We start from the raw sequence: 925 nt of genomic DNA, 5'->3' as shown, positions 1-925 counted from the left end.
GGGAGTTTGGCTGACTAGGGGTTAAATGTGGGGGAGGGGCGCAGCAGGAAAGGGGGTGGGTGCGACGTCTGGTGTCACGTGACATGGGCTGCCATAGTAACAGGCCTCCCTGCCTTGCATCCAATCAGATATGGACAGTGTCTGTGACGTCAGGGAAAGCAGGGCCTATAAATTCGGCCAACGGCCTTCAACGCCCTCACTGTTCTTCCGGCTGAGCTGGGGGAGTGGTGGCGCTGCCATGTGTGAACCAACCCCTGACAACTCGGAGGAAGACGTGATCACCAAAGAAATGGGCACCTCTGAAACTGAGCCCTCTGATACGGAGATGGCGAAAGCAGGGCCCTCCAATCCAGACCCGTGTGATGCGGAACCAAAAAAGGCAAAGCAGAAGACAGCTAAGGGCCGCCGTTGCCGCCGCCGCCGCCGCGGCCATCAGGGCAATTTCTCAAGCTTTGCTACCTATTTCCCTAGGGTGCTGAGGCAAGTACACACAGGCCTGAGTCTTTCCCGTGAGTCCGTGAACATCTTGGATTCGTTTGTGAAAGATATGTTCGAGCGGATTGCCGAAGAGGCTGGGAGCCTGGCCCACTGCAACAGGCGCTGCACCATCATGACCGAAGACATCCAGACAGCTGTGCGTCTTCTGTTGCCTGGGGAGCTCGGCAAGTACGCCGTGTCCGAGGCCACCAAGTCGGTCACCAGATACCGCACCAGCAGATGAACTGCCCCAGGACTCTGACCATCGCAAACCAGACTTAAGGGTTCTCCCCTTAGGCCCTACATTTAATCTTTAAAACATTTCTACCCCAAAGAAAACATTAAAAACCTCATTAACTGCTGCAATATGTGTCGGTTGTGTCGTTTGTTCAGTTGAAAATCGTGTACTTTTTTCTTAACGTATTGCAACTCGTCACTTTCCTAAATG

General features: G+C 53.8%; 1 protein-coding gene across 1 annotated transcript; it reads left to right on the top strand.

Annotated features, from left to right (window-relative positions):
- Positions 1-229: 229 nt before the first annotated feature.
- Positions 230-721, top strand: LOC128069970 (late histone H2B.L4-like). The gene has a single exon (XM_052663251.1). It carries the CDS (start codon positions 239-241, stop codon positions 719-721), a length of 483 nt encoding a protein of 160 aa, XP_052519211.1. The 5' UTR covers positions 230-238.
- The last annotated feature ends 204 nt before the right edge of the window (positions 722-925 follow it).

This window comes from Budorcas taxicolor, chromosome X (assembly GCF_023091745.1).
Source record: "Budorcas taxicolor isolate Tak-1 chromosome X, Takin1.1, whole genome shotgun sequence".
Classification (NCBI taxonomy): Eukaryota; Metazoa; Chordata; class Mammalia; order Artiodactyla; family Bovidae; genus Budorcas; species Budorcas taxicolor.
Note: the sequence above shows the minus strand (reverse complement) of the source record. Positions and strands in the feature narration are given on the sequence as shown.

Bases quoted from the DNA above. Each gene is read 5' to 3' on its own strand.
- LOC128069970 (XM_052663251.1), top strand. From the start codon at position 239: ATGTGTGAACCAACCCCTGACAACTCGGAGGAAGACGTGATCACCAAA.